Source organism: Natrix helvetica (genome assembly GCF_964273705.1).
Source record: "Natrix helvetica genome assembly, chromosome: 15".
NCBI lineage: Eukaryota > Metazoa > Chordata > Lepidosauria > Squamata > Natricidae > Natrix > Natrix helvetica.
Genome location: NC_138565.1, coordinates 6,387,141 through 6,405,831, shown reverse-complemented (window position 1 = coordinate 6,405,831; position 18,691 = coordinate 6,387,141). Strand labels below are relative to the sequence as shown.

The window sequence follows — 18,691 nt, the reverse complement described above, 5'->3', positions numbered from 1 at the left end:
AAAGAAAGAAAGAGAGAGAGAGAAAGAAGATTATCCCTCTGGCTGGTGTGTTCTTGAAACCTAAGAGAATAACAATCTTGGCGTTGACGTGACATCTTTTAAAAGTAGCTGTGTTTTGTGTAACTTTTTAAACAGCAACCTGCATCTCAGTCCATCAATTTCGGGTTGACACCACCGAGGAATCCCCTGCAATAAAATAACAACACCCCATCCCTGAATTAGAATCCTAAAATACACCTTATTGGATAAAAACAAAATAAAATCACAGAATAATCCTTGACTTGAGAGGTAGGATTTTAAGATTCCGCAGAAAAACGAATTAATTCAACTGCGCTAAACCTGTAAAACCTCCCAAGAAACCGTGTTTTAAAAGCAGATGAGATTCCCCCATGTAATGCATCAGACAATCTTCTGTTTTTTTCTGAGTTAAAAAAAAAATCCAGATTCTGGGTCATTTGTAAGGAGAGGAAAATGTTTGATCAAAAGCATTATTCTTTGCTTTTCCGAAAGGGCCGTCTTTAAGTCCTTCAGTTCAACGGACATTTTCCCTGACCCACAAAAAGGTCTTCGCTTACAAGAAAACCGTAAGCTCCATTCCGGACTGAAAATGCCTGACCCAACGGGGGTCATAGGAAAAACGGGATGCGGGAAGACACCGTTTTGCATCCGGTGGACGAGAAGATTTTTTCCTCCTCGGGGAAGTAGGAAAAGCTGTCGGCCACACTGTCCACGACTTCCGGGCGAGGGAGGAGATCCTGGCTGGACATCTCGTTGACCACGCACTGTTTCACATGGTGCCGTCGCAGAGGGAGGAAGGGCACGAAGACATCGATCAGGTTTTGCTCAAGGATCCTGGATCCCCAGAATCCGTCTGAAAGAGACGCGAAGAAGGACGAAGGGTGAAACGGTACCGAACGGGCACGGGGGACCCCAAATTTCTATCTATGTTTGCTTTGGGGGGTCCTTAGATTACGGTGTCAACTCTCAATGTTGTCATGGGGACAGAAGGGGGGGTATTCGACGCATACTGTTGGCTAGAGTCGGACCTCAGATTACGGCAGCTGGTTTGGGAGGGGTGCACCTCATAGGGTAATGTGATTTATGACACAGACTGAGGGGAGGGAAGGAACAGGGGTAAAGTTCAGAGCTAAATCAAACAAAGCAGAGGCTTGACTGCGAACAGATCTTGCCTAAGGATGCTCCTAATAAATGACTGGTTTTGTACTGGAAACTTGACTCAATGCTTATGAATCAACTAGGGCATTTTTAGGAAAACTGACAGACAGTCAAGCCTCTGCTTTGATCTAAAGACCTCCAAGGCTTCATTCGAGATTTCAATTGTAACATTGGTGAGTAGGGTCACCTCCTTGGGCGGAGGTTGGGCTAGATGACCTGCAAGGTCCCTCCCAACTCTGTTAATCTACAGATCCCCTTTAAGTACCCTTTGTGGCCACAGGGACTCTCAAGGCTTCATTCAAGTTTTAAACCATAACCTTGGTGTACAGCTGTAATGGGAAACCTATGGCACATGTGTGACACCCCAGGGGGCAGGCAAAGCCCCCTCTGCGGGCATGCGAGACGTCTCCCCAGCTCAGCTCTACCACGCACGCGGGGCTCACACATTTTCCGTTAACCAGTGTGTCGTCTGGGTATAAATATTTTGGGCCAACCTTAAAATATACAACCTTATTCATTATTTAATCCCATCTCAGCTTAATTTCCAACACCTTAAGTATGGGAATATTATAACAATCCCATTGTAATTTATTTAACTCTATTTGTTATATTGACTATTAATACATTTTTCTATACTTTGGATAACTTCTTTTGCTCTTAATTCTTACGCCTACTCTCTAACCACTGGTGAAAAGATTCCCAAATTGTATAACAATCAGTGGGTTCTTTTCTCTTTTTATAGCCAGTGCCAATCTGTTCATTTCTGCACATCCTAATATTTTCCTAATCGCCGTTTTTGTGACCCTCGTGGGCAAAGGTCCATCATGGTCATACATCCGAGGACTACCTCTATTCAGCATGGATTGGTGGTTTTTTTTTTCTCTCTCTCCCTGCCTTTTGCCTGGGGAAGTTTTCCCCCCCTCCCTCCCAAGATACTCACTCCGGGGGTCTTTAGAAATGGCCTCCAAGATGGATGCTTCCAGATCCCGATGACTGACCTCCTCGCGGTCTTTGCGGTCTCGCCAGAGCTCTAAAGCCATCTGGTTAATGCGTTCTGCTCCTGTATTGCTAAAATGGTCAGAGGAGAACAGCTGAAGCCCAGTGGATTTTTTCCTGCACAGGCTCTACACCTGGGCAGGAAAAAAACCAAAGGTAGAAGTACAGATTAGGTGAGACTTGGCTCAAAAACATCACTTGGGGGATGGACTTTGGAGTCCTTGAGGACGATCCCTTAAATATGAGCCAGCCGTGTGCCGCTGCAGCCAAAAACGCTAATGCAATCTTTGGTTGTATAAACAGAGGCACAGAATCAGAATCACTTGAAGTGTTAGTACCGCTTTATAAAGCCTTAGTAGGGCCACCCCTGGAACGCTGCACCCAGTTTTGGTCCCCACGTTACAGAAAAAGATGTTGAGACTTTGGAAAAAGTTCAGAGAAAAGCAACTAAGAGGACCAAAGACCTGGAGACTGAAACATAGGAAGAACGGTTGCAGGATTTGGCTATTCGAGAGAGAAAAAGGACTAGGGGGACTAAACCCAGCCGTTCAGAAGTTAGTTATCAATAGGTGATTTTTGTACGGTCCCCTCGCACATCTGTGCCAGTCGTTCCCGACTCTAGGGGGCGGTGCTCATCTCCGTTTCAAAGCCGAAGAGCCAGCGCTGTCCGAAGACGTCTCTGTGGTCATGTGGCCGGCAAGACTCAACCCCCTCATTACCTGATAAAGACGAAGATAGCTTTCCGGTAGTTGGTTCCGAAGACCACCCATGAAGATCCCAGGAAGGGGGCCACCACGTCGATCAAGCCCGGCTGCAGATCGTCCATCTCGTCGAAGAGGAAAAGGGATCGGCTACACTGGGTGATATTTCCCTGGATCCAATTTCGGAGATCGCCCTTACGCAGAAGAAGAGGCGGGGGGGGGGGGGAAATGAAGGGAAAAAATGAAGAACCGACATTGGAAAAGGATTGCAAAAATGAAAGGCGCTCGCGCTTGCAAACCGCCTCATCAGGATATAAGCAATGCGGGGGTGACTCCGGATCCCATCATCCACCCCCAGGGGAAGCCACCCTACAGTTTCTCCCTTCCAGTCCCGCCTTAAAAGTTGTTGGCAGATCTATTAAGCAGACCTCGACGGGCAACTTTTCTCAATTACAGGCACTAAGTCCTCAACTTACAACCCAGTTCGTTTAGTGACCATTTTAAAGATGCAACGGCACGGAAAGAAGTGACTTGTGACCGTTTTTCACACTTAGGACTTTGGATTGTGCGATCAACATTCCCACGCTTGGCAAGTGGTTCATATTTATGACCGCGATCCCCTTTTGCGACCATCTACCAGCAAACTCAGTGGGGGGGATTCAGGTTCACTTAACAACCGGGTTCTTCACTTATCGACTGGAGCGTGACTGGCTTAACGACGGAGGCGAGAAAGATTGTAAAACGATCGGCAAAGTCACCTAACCATTGTCTCGCTTAGCCACAATAATTTGGGGGCTCAAGTGAGGTTGTAAGTCGAGGGCTACCTGGATTCAAATTTACAGCAGCACCGATGAATGTGATTTGAAGCCAGTCCTCGCATTTACAACGGTCGCAGCAATCCCCACAGATTCCCCACGATCAAACATTTCCTTGCTTGGCAATCGGCATGTATGACAATTGCATTTTGAACCTCCCCAGCTGGCTTCCGGCAAGCAGAATCAAGGAGGGGACAAAGCCGGATTCGCTTAACAACCGTGTGATTCACTCAACGACTGCAAGGGCCTCGCTTAAGAACCCCGGCAAGGAAGATCGTAAAATCAGATGCGACTCCTTTAACAACGGCCTCGTTTGTCGATGACGTTATTATCCATTCAGTCGTCTCCGACACTGGGCCACTCTTACGCCTTGCTCTGCCATGGAGATTCTAGTTCCAATGGCAGTCGTATGTCGAGGACTACTGGTTTCTTAAAGGTAAAAGTTCCCCTCGCGCATCTATGCTAGTCGTTCCCAACTCTAGGGGGCGCTGCTCATCTCCGTTTCAAAGCCGAAGAGCCAGCGCTGTCCGAAGACATCTCCGTGGTCATGTGGCCGGCATGACTCAACGCCGAAGGCGCACGGAACGCTGTTCCTTTCCCACCAAAGGTGGTCCCTGTTTTTCTACTTGCATTTTTGACCGGCTTTCGAACTGCTAGGTTGGCAGAAGCTGGGACAAGTCACGGGAGCTCACTCCGTTATGCGCGCTGGGGATTCAAACCGCCAAACTGCCGAACCTTTCCGATCCACAGGCTCGGCGTCTTAGCCACTGAGCCACCTTTTTTGGCCGACAGGCCGCAAAAACAAGCCACAGCAGAGACCAGAAAGTTTGCCGAAGTACCGCCTCGCAAGTCTGTTGTGTCCACGGAAGCAAAAAAAAAAAAAAGAAAGTGTTCGCATGCGGTTTGGGGCAGGGGGAAACGGACTCCCCCCAACCTCTGTTACCTTGTATTGCTGGAGATGGTCAGCATGGGGGAAATGAACTAGCGGGGAGAAGCGGTGGATGTAAGGAGTCCGAAGACCCGTCCGGAAGAGGTACCGGGCCAGCAGGGAGCTGAGGTAGGTTTTCCCAGTGCCCGTCGCCCCATGGAAGGAGAGGACCAAGGGCTTGGCCGGCTCAGGATCCTGCACGAAGCTCTTCAAGCCTTGGAGAAGCAGCTGCCTGGCCAGAGGCTGCCCTACAAAGTGCAGGGCTAATTCGCACTCGAGACCTGGAAGGGGGAAGACAGAGAAAGACTTGAGAAAATGCCACCCTTCCTATTTCTGTGTCCCTAATGCCCCCTTTCCCCCCTTCCTGGGCTTTAAACTTAGGACTGATCCCCACCCCCCCAAAAGAGAACCCATAAATCGAACCACTTGGGATCTCACAACAACCCTACAAGGTAGGACAGGTGCAAATAGAATGGTTAGAAGCTTCAAACTTGAGATATGTGGGAAGTAGCCTCTGCGCCCCCCAGCGGAAGTTCCCACCACTACAACGCCCGCTTGCAGCCTCACCCGTTAAATCCGGCAAGAAGTCGCATTCGCAGGACGCCGAGAGGCTGCAATGCCAGGCGCTCGGACCCCAGGGGGAGCCCGAGAGCACCAACCCCGGCAGAGGCAGCAGCAGCAGCACCAGCAAGAGCGGCAGCCGCGTTCCCGCGAAGGCGCCCCCGCCCCTCTCCATGCTGGCTCTCCGCCCGCGAGAGGGTCGGGAAGCGCGCTCCCGCGACCCCTCGCGCGGCGGCTTTACTCCCGGCCTGCCTCGCGGCCCGGCTCGTGCTCGCAGGAGCGAATGAAATTCCCTACTTCCGCCACGCCGCTGAGGGAGGGGGCGGGGCTTCAGGGGCGGGGCTTACTATGGGGGAGGTATTTATAGGCTCCGCCTCCCCAACCGTCTCCAGGTTTTTTTTTCTTTCAAAAAATGGGAGGGAATAAAATGGTTTGAGGGGAAAAATTGGAAATAAATATATACATATTAAATACATACATACATACATACATACATACATACGTGTGTGTGTGTGTGTTGTATTTGTACTGATAAATAAATCTTTGTTTTCATAGATATATATATCTTTATATAAACACACATTTATATATCTATATATCTATATATCTTTATATACATTTATATACATATACATGTATATATACACACACACATTATATATATATATATATATATATATATATATATATATATATATATATATATATATATATATATATATATATATATATATATATAAATATATATCTTTGTTTTGTAGATATATATATCTTTATATACACACACATATATATATCTATATATCTTTATATACATTTATATATATATATATATGTATATGTATGTATGTATGTATGTGTATGTATGTATATATATATATATATATATATATATATATATATATATATATATATATATATATATATATAAATATTATTACAGTGGCAGGAAGTCAATGAAGGAGAACTGAAATTTGAAGGAGGGAAAAGCAATTAAAATAAAATAAAAAAACATGTAATGTTTAAAGCAAAGAGGAAGGGAAAGGAGCTTAAAAGAAAAATTGGGAGGGGGACGAGTTTGGGTGGCTGGGAAATTAAAATTTAATTTAAATTTATTTTAGGCAAGGGCAATAGATGAGAAAAAAATGGGTTTGGAGTGAAAAATAAAGTTCTGAGGAAGGGAAATGGGGAAAAATATCTCAAGGAAAATGGGGGAGAAAGAAAAAAAACCCAGATATTTATGAGAAGTTTGGGAAAATATTGAAATATAGAAGAGGCAGGAATTTGAAAGGAGGCAGTGAGGAGGGAAAAAATGATTTTTAAAGAGAAAAAATGGCTTCAAAAGAAGGGTGGAGAGGAATTGGTTAAAAAATGTACACAAATGTGGGATTTATTTAGAAATGAAGGAGAAATTGGTGGGGAAATGGATGAAAAATCAGCTTGAAAGTGCAATTCAGAAGCAAATGAAAGAAGAACAATAAGTTAAAGGGAGAAAATGGGGTGAAAATGGGGAGGAAAAGCGGGATGTTTGCACCAAAAACAAGCCAGGATCAAAACTAATCAGGGTCTTCCTGAAGAGAAACCCTAAGAAATGCCAAATCAAATGCAAAATGCCCAGCAAAACTCATCTCTGATTTTGGTTCAGAAATGAGTAGAGTTTAGCATTAGAAATTAATTTTCAAGTGGAAAGTAGTCAATTTCCATTTTGATTAGTCAATTTCTGGGAAAGGTTTGCACAGGATAGGGAGAAGGAACGTATTGCCAAAGATTACACAATATTAGATAAACTTTTGATACAGACAGAAAACAGGCTGATCAAAGTGTTGTATAGATTTTTGTTGGAATCTAAGCTAGAGGAGGAACATGTCAAAGAAACTACGGTCGCCTGGGCGAAACATTTTGGTTATAATGTGGAATTGGCTAAGTGGGAAAAACTTTGGATACTTAATCAGAAACTAACAATGGCTACTGCGCATAAAGAATATCTTTATAAGATGTTCTGTAGATGGCATCTCCCCCCCAGATGGCATCTCCTCTCCAAAATGCTTAAAAATCTGACCCCAAATTGTTGGAAGTGTAAAAAAACACCAGGCACTTTTTATCATATGTGGTGGACGTGCAATGAGGCAAAAAAAATATATATTGGAAAATGATTCAATCGTGGTTAGAACAAATGGTGGGAGACCAAATCTTGTTTAAACCAGAAATTTTTCTCCTAGGTATAATACCGGAGGGGTTTAAGAAACATACACTTTATCATGTGTAATTATACATTTACTAACTGCGGCGCGCATAACTTATGCACAATATTGGAAAAAAGAAAATACACCATCAGAGCTAGATATAATCAGAAAAGTGTTGGCCTCTGCAGAAGCAGATAGGTTCACTCTTGAACTTAAAAATAAAGGGGAATCAGAATATTTTGAAGTCTGGAACAGATTTTATGATTGGTATAAGACAAGGTGACAAGACTGGAATAAACTGTATATATTGTGATTGGACAGAAGGATACACAATGTATTAAGTAGGCTAATAGTTAATGGTTGAGACTAGCTGTATATAATGTGAATGTATGGTCACTTCGACTTCGCGGTACTGCATTGTTTTAAATGTAAAAATAATAATAATAATATATTCAAAAAAAAGAAAAGAATTTGGAAGCATTTTTTGTTTCTTTAAAAGAAACAATGGCCGTTCTTGAGCTATATTGCTAATTTAAAAATGGAAATCTGGGTTTTACACAAGAAATTTGCTTTTTTCCAGTTGCATCCTATGTAGGTTTATTCAAAAGTCAGCTCCACTGGGTTTAAAGAAAGCTACTCTTTTTTTAAGCTCAAGCTTGGGAAGAAAGATTAAGCATTTGTTTTTGTTTTTAGGACATTAAAAAAGGGTTTGATATCCGAAAAGGCAGGGCGTACAGTCCTAAAACAACCTATCCTTGATCTTATTGGATACAATTATTTCCATGTGCCTAAATTGCATTTTCCAATGTGCTCTTATTTAAAAAGTGCACTGTTCCATTCTTCCCAAAGTAATTTTTTTATAGCTCATTTCAAAAAGACAAACCCAGCAGTCGGAAAGTGTGTTTAACTCCACCACAAACCCTTTCTGAAGAAAAAAAAAGCATAAAAGTTTATTGTATGCAAGAATTGAGGAAACACATTCCATTGTATCTGTACATTCATTTACAAGACCCAAAAGAACAATGTCAATTATTTACACACGAGATCTGAATACATATGTATATATATTTATACGTACATGTACACCCCATATGGATTCTTTTAAAGATTTACAAAACAAGCCTCATTCCCTGCATTAACATGAAAGGAAGTTAAAAAAAAAAGAGGCTTTAAGTCGAAAATAAAGGAATGTTACTTGGCATCAATGAAAGGATTGGAATTGGAGGCTTTGGATATCTGGAAAGGAAGATGGCAGTGGCCAAACTTTAACTTTGAACACCTGATGGCCGTGACCAGGGGGACCTTTTACCAGGTTCGCCTGGTACGCCAGTTGCGCCCCTTCCTGGATCGGGATGCTCTGTGCACAGTCACTCATGCCCTCGTCCTTTCTCGCCTGGACTACTTCAATGCTCTCTACATGGGGCTGCCCTTGAAGAGCACCCGGAGGCTTCAGCTGGTCCAGAATGCGGCCGCGCGGGTTGTCATGGGGGTACCTAGGTGCTCCTATGTCACACCCCTTTTAGGCGGCCTGCACTGGTTGCCGGTTGTTTTCTGGGTGTGATTCAAGGTATTAATTATGACCTTTAAAGCGCTCCATGGCTTAGGCCCAGGGTACCTGCGAGACCACCTACTGCCACCAGTAGCCTCCCACCATCCAGTATGATCCCACAGAGTTGGCCTCCTCAGGGTGCCGTTGGCCAAGCAGTGTCGGCTGGTGACCCCCAGGGGGAGAGCCTTCTCTGTGGGAGCGCCTTCCCTCTGGAATGACCTGCTCCCGGAGCTCCGCATAATCCCTGACCTCCGGTCCTTCCGACGCGCCCTAAAAAGTTGGCTTTTCCAGCAAGCCGGCCTGGCCTGTTAATGTTAATGTTAATTTATTTTAAATGTACTGTTTCTTTTTTTTAAAAAAAAAAAACAGTTTGGTCTTTTTGGAATTGGGTTTAATCTTTTTTTAACTTTTGTGATGTGTGTTTTTAATGTTGTACGCCGCCCTGAGTCCTTTGGAGAAGGGCGGCATATAAATCCAAATAAACCTGAAACTGATCGTTTAAAATGTATTATTAAATTTATTTACTACCTATCTTGTCATGGGTCTACGCTGGGCGGCTTATGGTTGATGGATTAAGTTGGGTGTAGAATGAATGCCAGTGATGATCAGAGATGCCCATGAAAATAGAAAAGTTAAATGTTGGGAGTTGTCTTGCTGTCTGTGGGTATGCCTTGTCACCCAACTCCTTCTGAGGTTTGGGGGAATTGAACAAACCCTGATCAGCCCCACTGGAGCCCTCAAAGCTGGTGGAAATTGCTCTATTCTGATTCATGGTGACGGAGAACAGGGGAACCTCAAAAGTAATGGAAGGAACAGAGAGAAGATTCCCGCACTTTTGATTTCAAACCCCCACTGTGAGGCACCAAACCCGAGCAGGAAACTTGGCTATGAAATCAGTCGTGAACTTTAACTCGTAAGTTTTGCCTGCTATCTAACATGCTTGGCCAGTGCATTGTCTTCCCTGGTTTGCAAGATCAGCCATGGTCTCCTGGAGTTAGCCGTTGTCAAGTTTTGCAGGAACAAAGTCAACCTGGTGATTGTCAGTATTTCATGCTGGAAAGGCCCTTTTTTTTTGGGGGGGGGGGGGCTCAGCCGCTTCCCTTTCGGTCAAACAGTCCCATCGCTTGAGATCCCCCCCCCCCCCGTTGCCGGAAAGCAAGCTGCAGGCGCATTGGTTGCAATTTTGCTTCCCCCCCCCTTTCCAAGTTTTTGTCCAGCTACAGCTCGCTCGAACGCACTGCCGGCTCCAATTTATGGGACAGGGCAGTGAGGACCTTGTTAAATTTCTCGTAGCGCTCACTCTGGCTGCTTTCGGCCCCCCGACTTCCCCATAAGAGACGGAGCTGAAATTCGGTGCTAAAGACCTCCAAAAGCTCTGCTTGAGGCTGGAACCCTGCAGGGAGACAAGAATACAATTAAAATCCTGCCCACTTGGACAAGTTTACATTTTTGGATTCTTTGTTCACGTTCCTCCTCTTAAATGTATGGGTAACCGAGGTCAACTTTCTCTCAACACAGAAGATCAATACACCAGCACTCTACTTGAGTGGGCTGAGTGATACAGTATATGCAAGGGTCTAGATATTATCCTTGCTTCCCAAGATTTGAAGATTACCTTTGAAAATTATAGGAGCACACCAACAGCATTACTTTTCTTGTCTCTAGAAAGCCGCTAATTATCTTCTGGTTATCAAGAAATTCCATTGGGAATCCTTTCTTTTGAGCAAGCCCACGCAAAGGTGGACCTAATTTAGCATTAAAATCTCCAAGCAATATAATTATGGATTTGAGGATAGAGTATGGATATATCATCTTGTATTACTTCCAAACATGTCCAATAGGTCAGGGATGTGTTTGGAGGAATGTATGCATTTACCAATATTACTCCAAATTCCTCGTATCTAATTTTCACAGCTAAAAAAAAACCACGAAAACGGATCTTCGTTATATAGTTTCTCCCCCTGGCATTGCGATTCTTGTTTGATAAAAAATACATAACCCACCAGAAAGTTGCCTTTTATCCTTTGTTTTTTGGGTGGGCAAAGCCTGAAAACCCCAGAAGTTGTACTAATTTGTCCTCTTCAATTAGCTGGGTTTCCTGGATGGCTACTACATCAAATTTAGATAAGAAACTCAACTATATAGTCCACTTTCAACCACTTCCTCCCAGTCAGCTATGTTCCAAGTCACAATTTGCATAGGACTCCTGAAAGCAAGATATTCTGATTTGGGAATAAATATTCTGACTAGGGAATAAATAAAGCAACTGAATGTCAACTTGTTTTTGGAGCTGAATCAATATTGACTATACTTCCTGTGTAAGCACAATTATTGTAAAGTTCAATATTCCTCCTCACCAGTTGTAATTGTTGGTCTTTATCTTGATTGCTAGTATTCCCCTGTATTTTCATCTAAGACTGGCGTTTCTTAGGACTCATTAATCATTATTATCTCGTTATACTGGATAGTTAATTTGGACTTGTACTGCTATATCCCACTGAGTATCTTTATTTTTTTGTTTTGGACTAACGCGCCTTCTCTTTTTATTCGTTGGGGATTTGCTTTCAAATACCGACCTTAATAACAGCAGACCCCAATAGAGCAGCTAGAGGGGAGCAGAGTATTCAAACTTTCTATTGCATTAGTTGCCCATTTCAACGTTGAACTATTTATTCTGATTTTCTTTAAAATCAGCTGTTGGATCTCCTGGGCCAAAAAGGGTGGCAACTCATGGATTAATTCTTCCCCATCTTCCATAAATTGTAACTTTGTGTTAAGTAAATCTGAATTCTCTTTTTTTACTATCATCCACTTCTTTTACCCTTGCTAATCGGGGAATTCTTTATTTGGCCGTTAATGGTTTAGCATTATAATATTAAAGTCTCTGCCCAGACTTTAGCACAAGCTGGATTTGGGTAGTATAAAACGCCCATATTGGCCGAATGCAATATTTCTATAGGTCCAAAGGCTAACAATAGTCTTTTACAAGCATGTTTGTTGGTGAGCTAAGAAATCGGTATTAGTTCATTAGAAAATATCCTGCAGTGTAAAAGTTTGGGAAAGTTTGGGAAAGCATGGATCGTCTGTTACGCTACCTGTTCCTATTCAAAGGAATATCAGCAACTCAGAGTAGGATTTTATTAATAACTTGTGTCTGGAACTCTATTCTTATTTAGCCTATGGGCTAATCAATTAATTGCTGTAAATGGAGCTTATGCCACTAATTAAGCTGATCAGCTGTGTGTCCTCATAACACAATGCAATCCCCTGACTCAACTGCCACTGCTGACACATACCTACCCATTAACTCTAGTTTGCACGCCACAACTAGTTCACAAGTAAACCATTTTGTAGTTTTTGGCGTGGGGAAGCAGCATCAAACTCCTATGAAAGGATTTGCAATTTCCACTTCTGGATCCTGGCAAACGAATGCCCTCTAGCGGCTAACAAGGCATCTCTTCCAAACATTTCTTTCCTTTTCAAACTTTTAATAAATATTTTTCTCTGCTGCAAGCATTTCTGCTTTACTGCTTCTCTGGTTATGCAAGCCATGCCCTTCTTATTTCTTGGATGAACTTTTGTTTAGGCTGAGCTACAAAATTTGAAGCTATTCATTAAATTTGTTCGCCACCCATCTTTGCCGCAAGATGACTTTGGGCCATAAATATATAAAACCACATTAAAGTTAGCAATTGTGAAATCCTATCAAACTGATGACAGTGTGAGACATTTTCTTACAGCCAAATCTTTCCTGCAACGCTCCCTCTTTCTCCAAAATGCCCCATATTTTGGTTATTTTTGCTTTTTCTCTTACCAACAAGCAGGGTTTATATTATCTATAGCTGCTCGAAAATGCCCAGCTACCTCCTCTAGGACTTCTCCCTTTCTTTCTCTCCCTCCACTATCAGTGTTTTGTTCCTTTGTGCATTGCAGTCCAATGGTGGGATTCAAATTTTTTTTACTACCAGTTCTGTGGATGTGGCTTGGTGGGCCTGGCTTGGTAGGCATGGCAGGGGAAGGATGCTGCAAAATCCCCATTCCCTCCCCACTTCAAGGGAAGGATACTGCAAAATCCCCATTCCCTCCCCACTCCAGGGGAAGGATACTGCAAAATCCCCATTCCCTCCCCACTCCAGGGGAAGGATACTGCAAAATCCCCATTCCCTCCCCACTCCAGGGGAAGGATACTGCAAAATCCACATTCCCTCCCCACTCCAGGTAAAGGATACTGCAAAATCCACATTCCCTCCCCACTCCAGGTAAAGGATACTGCAAAATCCACATTCCCTCCCCACTCCAGGTAAAGGATACTGCAAAATCCCCATTCCCTCCCCACCCCAGCTCCATTCTCCTGTTCAGGGCAACAAAAGAAGACTTAGCCGATCAGCTGGGACTTAGGAGGCAGAGAATAGATGCGGGCAGGGCCAGCCAGAGGTGGTATTTGCCAGTTCTCTGAACTACTCAAAATTTCCACTACTGGTTCTCCAAATCCCGCTGAATACCACCTCTGCCATAGTCTTAATTCTCACACATCTGAGCTTCCGCCCGTATCGCATACCTTGCAGCTTCACCTCCGCGTTGGTGTGGTAGAGTCCCCCGTGGTGAGCCACCGTGCGCGCTGCCTCCAGGTGGGCCATAACCACCTCCACACTATTGTCCAGGTTCTCCCAGGGCTCAGGGTGATCTGGCAGCGCCGTATCTCTTTCCAGAAGAGTGATGAGAGGCACGATGTGAGGGAAGGTGGTGTTTGATAAGGGTGGTCCTTCTGGAAGGAGAAAAGAGATGGAGGGTTTCCCAATCCATACAGCTGTTCTACAGACACAGCTTCCCCCCCATGGGAGCTTCTGCTTCTCAAAATTTTAGATGATCTTTGGGGCTTTCCAGATAAAAAAAATTGGAGGTACGGTATTCTAACTGCCTTTAGATTGTCTCCGTCAGGCTTCACCTGTAAGACTGGCTTGGAGGCAACATTTGAAGAAGGATTTGGGGGAAGAGATGCACATTCTGCCTCTATTTATTAAATTTTTATACCACCCATCTTCCCTGTAGTGGGGATTCTGGGCGCCTTGCAAAACAAGTAGAAAAATAAACGAAACTATTAAAACGACACCGATTGAAGATTTTAAAACTATCCTGAAACCAGAACTAAGAGATGGCCAGGATGGGGAATGAGATCTTCTTAATACTTCTACTGACTTATTGATCTAAGTGGCTACAGATTCACCTCTTCAGATGCAAATGTATCTCCCCCACCCCTAAATTGTTCCCAGTTGCAACTTCTCCCAAACTTTATAACTTAAGGTCTACGTTAGTGACTCCTAAATCCACTGGTTACTAAAGAAGAAAGGGCATGTTCCATAATTTCATTTCAACTAAGACATTATACAACACAAATATAAAAAGGCAACATTAAAAATAAAAATATGGTTTTCTGCCTGGATGGTCCTCTGTAATGAGCCGAAGGACAGAAAGGGGGAGTAGTGAGCTCCCCCCCATATTTGGGCATACCAGGGGTTGTAACACAAATACATACCTATTTCCCTGGCTCAGCTGATAAGGAGGAGAGCCTGTGGCTTAGTGGCTAAGATATCTGCCTAATATGTATACAGCCCAGGTTCAAATCCCAGTAAGGGTATGGCTAGCTGATGAGAGCTAAATAGCTTGAAATAGATCTATACTAGTCTCCTTTATTTATCAGCACAAATACAAAACACACACACATATATATGTGTGTGTGTGTGTATTTGTAACACAAATACATACATACATACATACATACATACATACATATATATATATAATGTATTTATGCTCTAATTGACAATCAAAAAGAGGGGAATGCACATAATTAAGAGGCACAGTGAAGAAGTGTAAAACTTCTGCTCCTTGCAAATGCATTCTTTGAACTCCTTGAAGAATGGAGTTCGCGCGTCAAACTTGTATGCAAAAATCTGTACACGAAAAGCTGCCGGCTCACCTTTTCCTTCGTTGAGGCTCTTTAAAAACGGCTTCAGCGTCTTTTCATACAGAATGGCGCCTTCTGTGTAACGCTGACGTAAGACCATCCAGGTTTGCTCCAGGCGGGAGATCTGAAGGACAAAGGAATAAGGGGAAGTAGCCAGTTGTGGGTCAACGACACTAACCTGGCAAGGTACAATGATGCCTCTGGTCTGGGGGCCCAAGGGACAACCCAGCAGAGGAGGGTGGCAGGGTCTTGTCCTCAGAGGCCCATTCAAGAATAAGCTCAGCCTTGGGCTGGGCGGGGGGGGGGGAGAGAAAAATAAGAATTTGGGGTGACACAAGTGAAGACTAGTGTGGTGTGGTGGCCCTAGAGGTGTAGCTCTCGCCTCACAATCAGGAGGCTGTGAGTTCGATCCTAGGTAGTAGAGGCAGATATTTCTCTCGGCACGATGAGAATATATCTGCTGAACAAAACTCCGCCCTGGCAACAATAAAGGCATCCGGCCAGTAAACACTCTTACTCCATTCAGTCGCCTAGACTCCACCCCGCAAGGAATTATGGTGTCATTAAAAGATAATGATGACTTAAGTGAAGACTAGGAAGAGCTTCTCTAAGATGTTCCAGGATTTTTACTCTGGGTCCCCATCAGATTTCCACATTCTTGGGAAGCTTTCCTCCCTGGCGGGCCCCGAAGAGTTACCTGGGTCATTTCCAGCGCATTCATCACGGCAGCAAAACTGTACATGTTGCCCATGGTGCTTTTCAGCTCGGCGGCCAGCTGAATGGTCTTGTGAAGAAGAGAGGCCCGCTCCTCCATGCTGCCTGTGCACCCCAAAATATCTACCGCAATCATAATGGTCATGGTGTGGAACCTAACGGGAAGAAGCTGTCATCAGGCCTTGTTTCGCAGTCCTGGCTGGGTTCCTTGCGGCGAGATGTTTTCAAGTGCTTTAGGGTCTTGAGGACTAGAAACTTGCAAGCAAGCTCCGTTCAAATCGCCAGAGTCTCCGTCTAAGAAGACGGCAACGCACTTTGCAGATCTGTGTCCCCCCCCCCCCCCGTTCTCCATCACTTCTCGCCTCTCTCTTTTACTTCGTCAACGCTTACCTTTCCAACAAATCCAGCCGAAGCTGATGTCCGTGGGGCAGGGTGAGCAGCTCCATCCCTGAGCTGACTCCCATGAGCCTCTGCGTCTCCTTGGTAACCCCCAGTATCCTAGCAACCTGCAACAAAGAGGACGGAGTGGTTTAATCTCCACACCCCGGTCCTTGGATGGAGAGAGGGGGAAGCCTCCACGAAGAATAGTGGAAAAACGGGAATCCTTAATGACTGCAATAAATTTGCTTTCCTATCTCGCCTTTCCATGCTTTCATACTGCCAGGAGGGCTCGCCTTGTGATCTCAAGTCAAATCGTAGCGAGAAAAAAATTGCTTCAGCCAAAGGGAACCAAAGTTCCTTCCTGCTCTGTTCTGTTGACCCAGATCAAGAGTCTCTATGCACCTTTAAGGGACTTTACTTTCCTGGGCTCCCAGATCTCCGCAGATGGGGACGGCAGCCAAGAAATTAAAAGAGGCTTGCTCCTGGGGAGGAAAGCAATGGCAAATCTAGACAGCAGACTAAAAAGCAGAGACATCACCCTGCCAATCAAAAGTGCGTCTAGTCAAGGCTGTGGTTTTCCCAGTTGCAACGGATGGCTGTGAAGGTTGGACCCTAAGGAAGGCTGAGCGCCAAAGAATGGCGGCCTTTGAACTCTGGTGCTGGAGAAGATGCCTGCGAGTCCCTTGGACTGCAAGGCCATCCAACCGGTCAGTCCTAGAGGAGATCAACCCTGACTGCTCTTTAGAAGGCCAGATCCTGAAGAGGAAACTGAAAGACTTTGGCCACCTGATGAGAAGGAAGGACTCCCTGGAGAAGAGCCTCATGCTGGGAACGAAGGAGGGGCAAAAGAAGAAGGGGAGAGACATCACCCTGCCAATCAAAAGTGCGTCTAGTCAAGGCTGTGGTTTTCCCAGTTGCAACGGATGGCTGTGAAGGTTGGACCCTAAGGAAGGCTGAGCGCCAAAGGATGGAGGCCTTTGAACTCTGGTGCTGGAGAAGATGCCTGCGAGTCCCTTGGACTGCAAGGCCATCCAACCGATCAGTCCTAGAGGAGATCAATCCTGACTGCTCTTTAGAAGGCCAGATCCTGAAGAGGAAACTCAAAGACTTTGGCCAACTAAGGAGAAGGGAGGACTCACTAGAGAAGACCCTGATGCTAGGAACGATGGAGGGCAAAAGAAGAAAGGGATGACAGAGGGATGTGATCCTTCTCGAAGTTGATTGCCTTTTCTCCTGCCTCTTCTGCTTTGTCTTTCTGAGTTCTAAAAAGTAAATTTCCAGGCCACAAATCATAGATGAGACAGGCTGGGGAAAAAATGTCTGCTTCCTTTTCTCTTTGCAATCCTGGCAATGGCACCTTTTATTTGGGATGTCTTCCTCCCTCGGGAAACCCATTTACACCTCTCTCCAATCATACACAACTCCGAATGACTCACATTCTCGGTTCAGTTTAAAACGTGGTCTCCTCCTCTCGCCTTTGAAGAACACATAGCATGACATCACTAAGTGAAAAGATGACATCACTAGCGCTGCAAAGTCATAAGGGAAGGAGAGAACCCCAGGGGACAATAAGGATTATGTTAAATGAACCTCTCTTTGACCTCCCTTCATATCTCTTCGGTAACAGGAAGATTGAGAAAGGAGAAGGACGTTACAATTGGCTTCATCAGAGATTTATTATCCATCCTGATTCAGGGAGGGGCTCAGGGGCTAAGACGCTGAGCTTGTCGATCAGAAAGGTCGGCAGTTCAGCTGTTCGAATCCCTAGCGCCGCATAATGGAGCAAGCTCCTGTGACTTGTCTCAGAGCTTCTGCCAACCTAGCAGTTCCAAAGCACGTCAAAAATGCAAGTAGAAAAATAGGAGCCACCTTTTGGTGGGAAGGGAACAGGCGTTCCGTGCGCCTTCGGCGTTGAGTCATGCCGGCCACATGACCACAGAGATGTCTTTAGAGAGTGCTGGCTCTTCGGCTTTGAAACGGAGATGAGCAGCGCCCCCTAGAGTCGGGAACGTATGTGCGAGGGGAACTTTTACCTTTACCTGATTCAAGAGAGCCTTACATGGAGAAACTATCGCAATCAACAGAACTATCTGTATAAAAATCTAAAAAAAGAACTATCCTCAAGTGCTATTTTCCGGCGTTAACACTTTTCCCTGCCAAATGCTTTTTCTAAAGAAAAAAACAAGGTGGGGATGAAACTGATTTTGGCGCCACAATGGGGAGGGAGACCCTACAATAAATGTTATCCCCCAAATTTTCTGGAAAATGATTTATCTGGAGCAACCTATCCTGGGCAGATAGAGAACACCCAGCTCTATGGGAGGACTAGAACTCCCAATACCCACCCCCCCAAGTTTCTAACCCAGGACCTTAATCTCTACAACTTCCCCCTTTTTTTATTCCTAATCTACTTTCCAAGCACACTTGGCTCTGATTAAAGAAAAGACCAGAAGACAGAGATGCGTAAAAAAAAACACCATCACAGATTCAGTTTCCACCGAGCAGTGCTTGAAATAAATGCTTGGGAGGGATGGCTGAGCAGTAACTACAGAGAGTAGCTCCAAAACAGATCAAGAGAGAGAGAGAGAGAGAGAGAGAGAGAGAGAGAGAGAGAGAGAGAGAGAGAGAGAGAGAGATTCTTTAAAAATAAACAGCAAACGACTGTATTTTTCAGCGTATAAGACGCAACGGAGTATAAGACGCTCCAAGATTTTAATGAGGT

At 44.6% G+C, this 18,691-nt stretch overlaps 2 protein-coding genes across 6 annotated transcripts in view; both read right to left on the bottom strand.

Annotated features, from left to right (window-relative positions):
- Positions 1-272: 272 nt before the first annotated feature.
- On the bottom strand, positions 273-5,474 carry TOR2A (torsin family 2 member A). The gene is made up of 5 exons (XM_081967170.1): positions 5,184-5,474; positions 4,632-4,897; positions 2,892-3,067; positions 2,117-2,244; positions 273-871 (listed from the first exon to the last, which is right to left on the bottom strand). The coding sequence occupies exons 1-5, from the start codon at positions 5,350-5,352 to the stop codon at positions 627-629; spliced, it is 984 nt and encodes a 327-aa protein (XP_081823296.1). The 5' UTR covers positions 5,353-5,474; the 3' UTR covers positions 273-626.
- A 2,819-nt stretch (positions 5,475-8,293) lies between these two features.
- SH2D3C (SH2 domain containing 3C) overlaps positions 8,294-18,691 on the bottom strand; it is a 48,310-nt gene continuing 37,912 nt past the window's right edge. For all 5 annotated transcript variants that reach the window (XM_081967131.1, XM_081967132.1, XM_081967134.1 and 2 more), the window contains 5 exons: positions 15,979-16,094; positions 15,572-15,743; positions 14,887-14,998; positions 13,468-13,674; positions 8,294-10,302 (listed from right to left, as the gene is read on the bottom strand). In XM_081967131.1, coding sequence (XP_081823257.1) covers positions 10,127-10,302; positions 13,468-13,674; positions 14,887-14,998; positions 15,572-15,743; positions 15,979-16,094 — 783 coding nt within the window. In that variant the 3' untranslated portion in view covers positions 8,294-10,126. The remainder of the gene's footprint in view (positions 10,303-13,467; positions 13,675-14,886; positions 14,999-15,571; positions 15,744-15,978; positions 16,095-18,691) is intronic.